The sequence below is a fragment of the Myotis brandtii genome, unplaced genomic scaffold, assembly GCF_000412655.1.
Source record: "Myotis brandtii unplaced genomic scaffold, ASM41265v1 scaffold4281, whole genome shotgun sequence".
NCBI classification, from domain to species: Eukaryota; Metazoa; Chordata; class Mammalia; order Chiroptera; family Vespertilionidae; genus Myotis; species Myotis brandtii.
Genome location: NW_005366388.1, coordinates 24,655 through 25,571, shown reverse-complemented (window position 1 = coordinate 25,571; position 917 = coordinate 24,655). Strand labels below are relative to the sequence as shown.

The 917-nt window shown below is 69.0% G+C and overlaps 1 protein-coding gene across 1 annotated transcript in view; it reads right to left on the bottom strand.

The window, feature by feature from the left end:
* LOC102260727 (ficolin-1) overlaps positions 1-917 on the bottom strand; it is an 8,796-nt gene that overhangs the window by 2,443 nt on the left and 5,436 nt on the right. Inside the window, exons 5-6 of the mRNA XM_005874176.2 lie at positions 720-917; positions 12-146 (exon numbers count right to left, since the gene is read on the bottom strand). Of these exons, the coding sequence (XP_005874238.2) occupies positions 12-146; positions 720-917 (333 nt within the window). The remainder of the gene's footprint in view (positions 1-11; positions 147-719) is intronic.

Sequence of the window (917 nt, the reverse complement as noted above, 5' to 3'; positions counted from 1 at the left end):
GTGACACTCACCGGCGGTGCCCCCAGCAAAGGCGCCCACAACCAGCTGGTACTTCTCGGCCTCGCTCCCCACCCTGAACGACTGGTACTTGGCAAAGTGGCGAGTGTCCTGGAAGTCCACCAGGTCCACACGGAGCTCATTGGTGCCTGCGGGGGGGCAGGGCCTCAGTCCCGGGAGCAGGGACCCTGAGCTGCCAGGACCTGGGTGACGCTCAGGGGACCTGCACTTGGCACCCAGGACGACCCTCGAGGTCCCCCAGAAATTCCCAGTCCCTGAGGGGTGGGGGCACGTGCTCCCACGGTCCAGAGCCAAACCCCAGCCCTCCCTCCAGTCCCAGAGAGAAGGGGGCCCTCGACGTTCGGGAGGGGGAAGTGGGGTTGCTGCAGCCTCGTGGGAAGTGGCCGTCTCCCGTGTGTGTTCAGGGATGGGGCACGGTGGGCGGCAAGGGCAGGGCTGGGCGCTGGACCGAACCCCGATGAAGGCCTCAATGTCCCCACGGGTTGGTCTCTGAGATGTCAGGGGCCCGTGACAGGAGGAGGTTTGCCCCCCAAACCCACTTCCTCCGGCCCTGATGCCCGCCCACCGCTGGGACCTTCCTGTCCTCAGAGGCAGCACGTGTGGGGGCGGAGGAGGGGGCTCCGTCCAGGTGGCCCAGGTCGGAGGTCGGGGCAGGTGGGTTTCGGGTCCCTTTTACCCCCAGGCCCCAGCCCGGGGCCTACCCTGGGCGGTCAGGGCGTGGATCTGGTCGTTGCCCAGCCAGAACTCGCCCAGCTGGCTGCCGAAGCCCTGCTTGTAGGCGGCCCAGTCCCGGTAGAAGTCCACGGAGCCGTCCACCCTGCGCTGGATCACCTGGGGGAGGGGAGACGGCGCTGCCGCCCAGCACAGCCCAGCCCACACCCAGGACCCCGGGCGGGCAG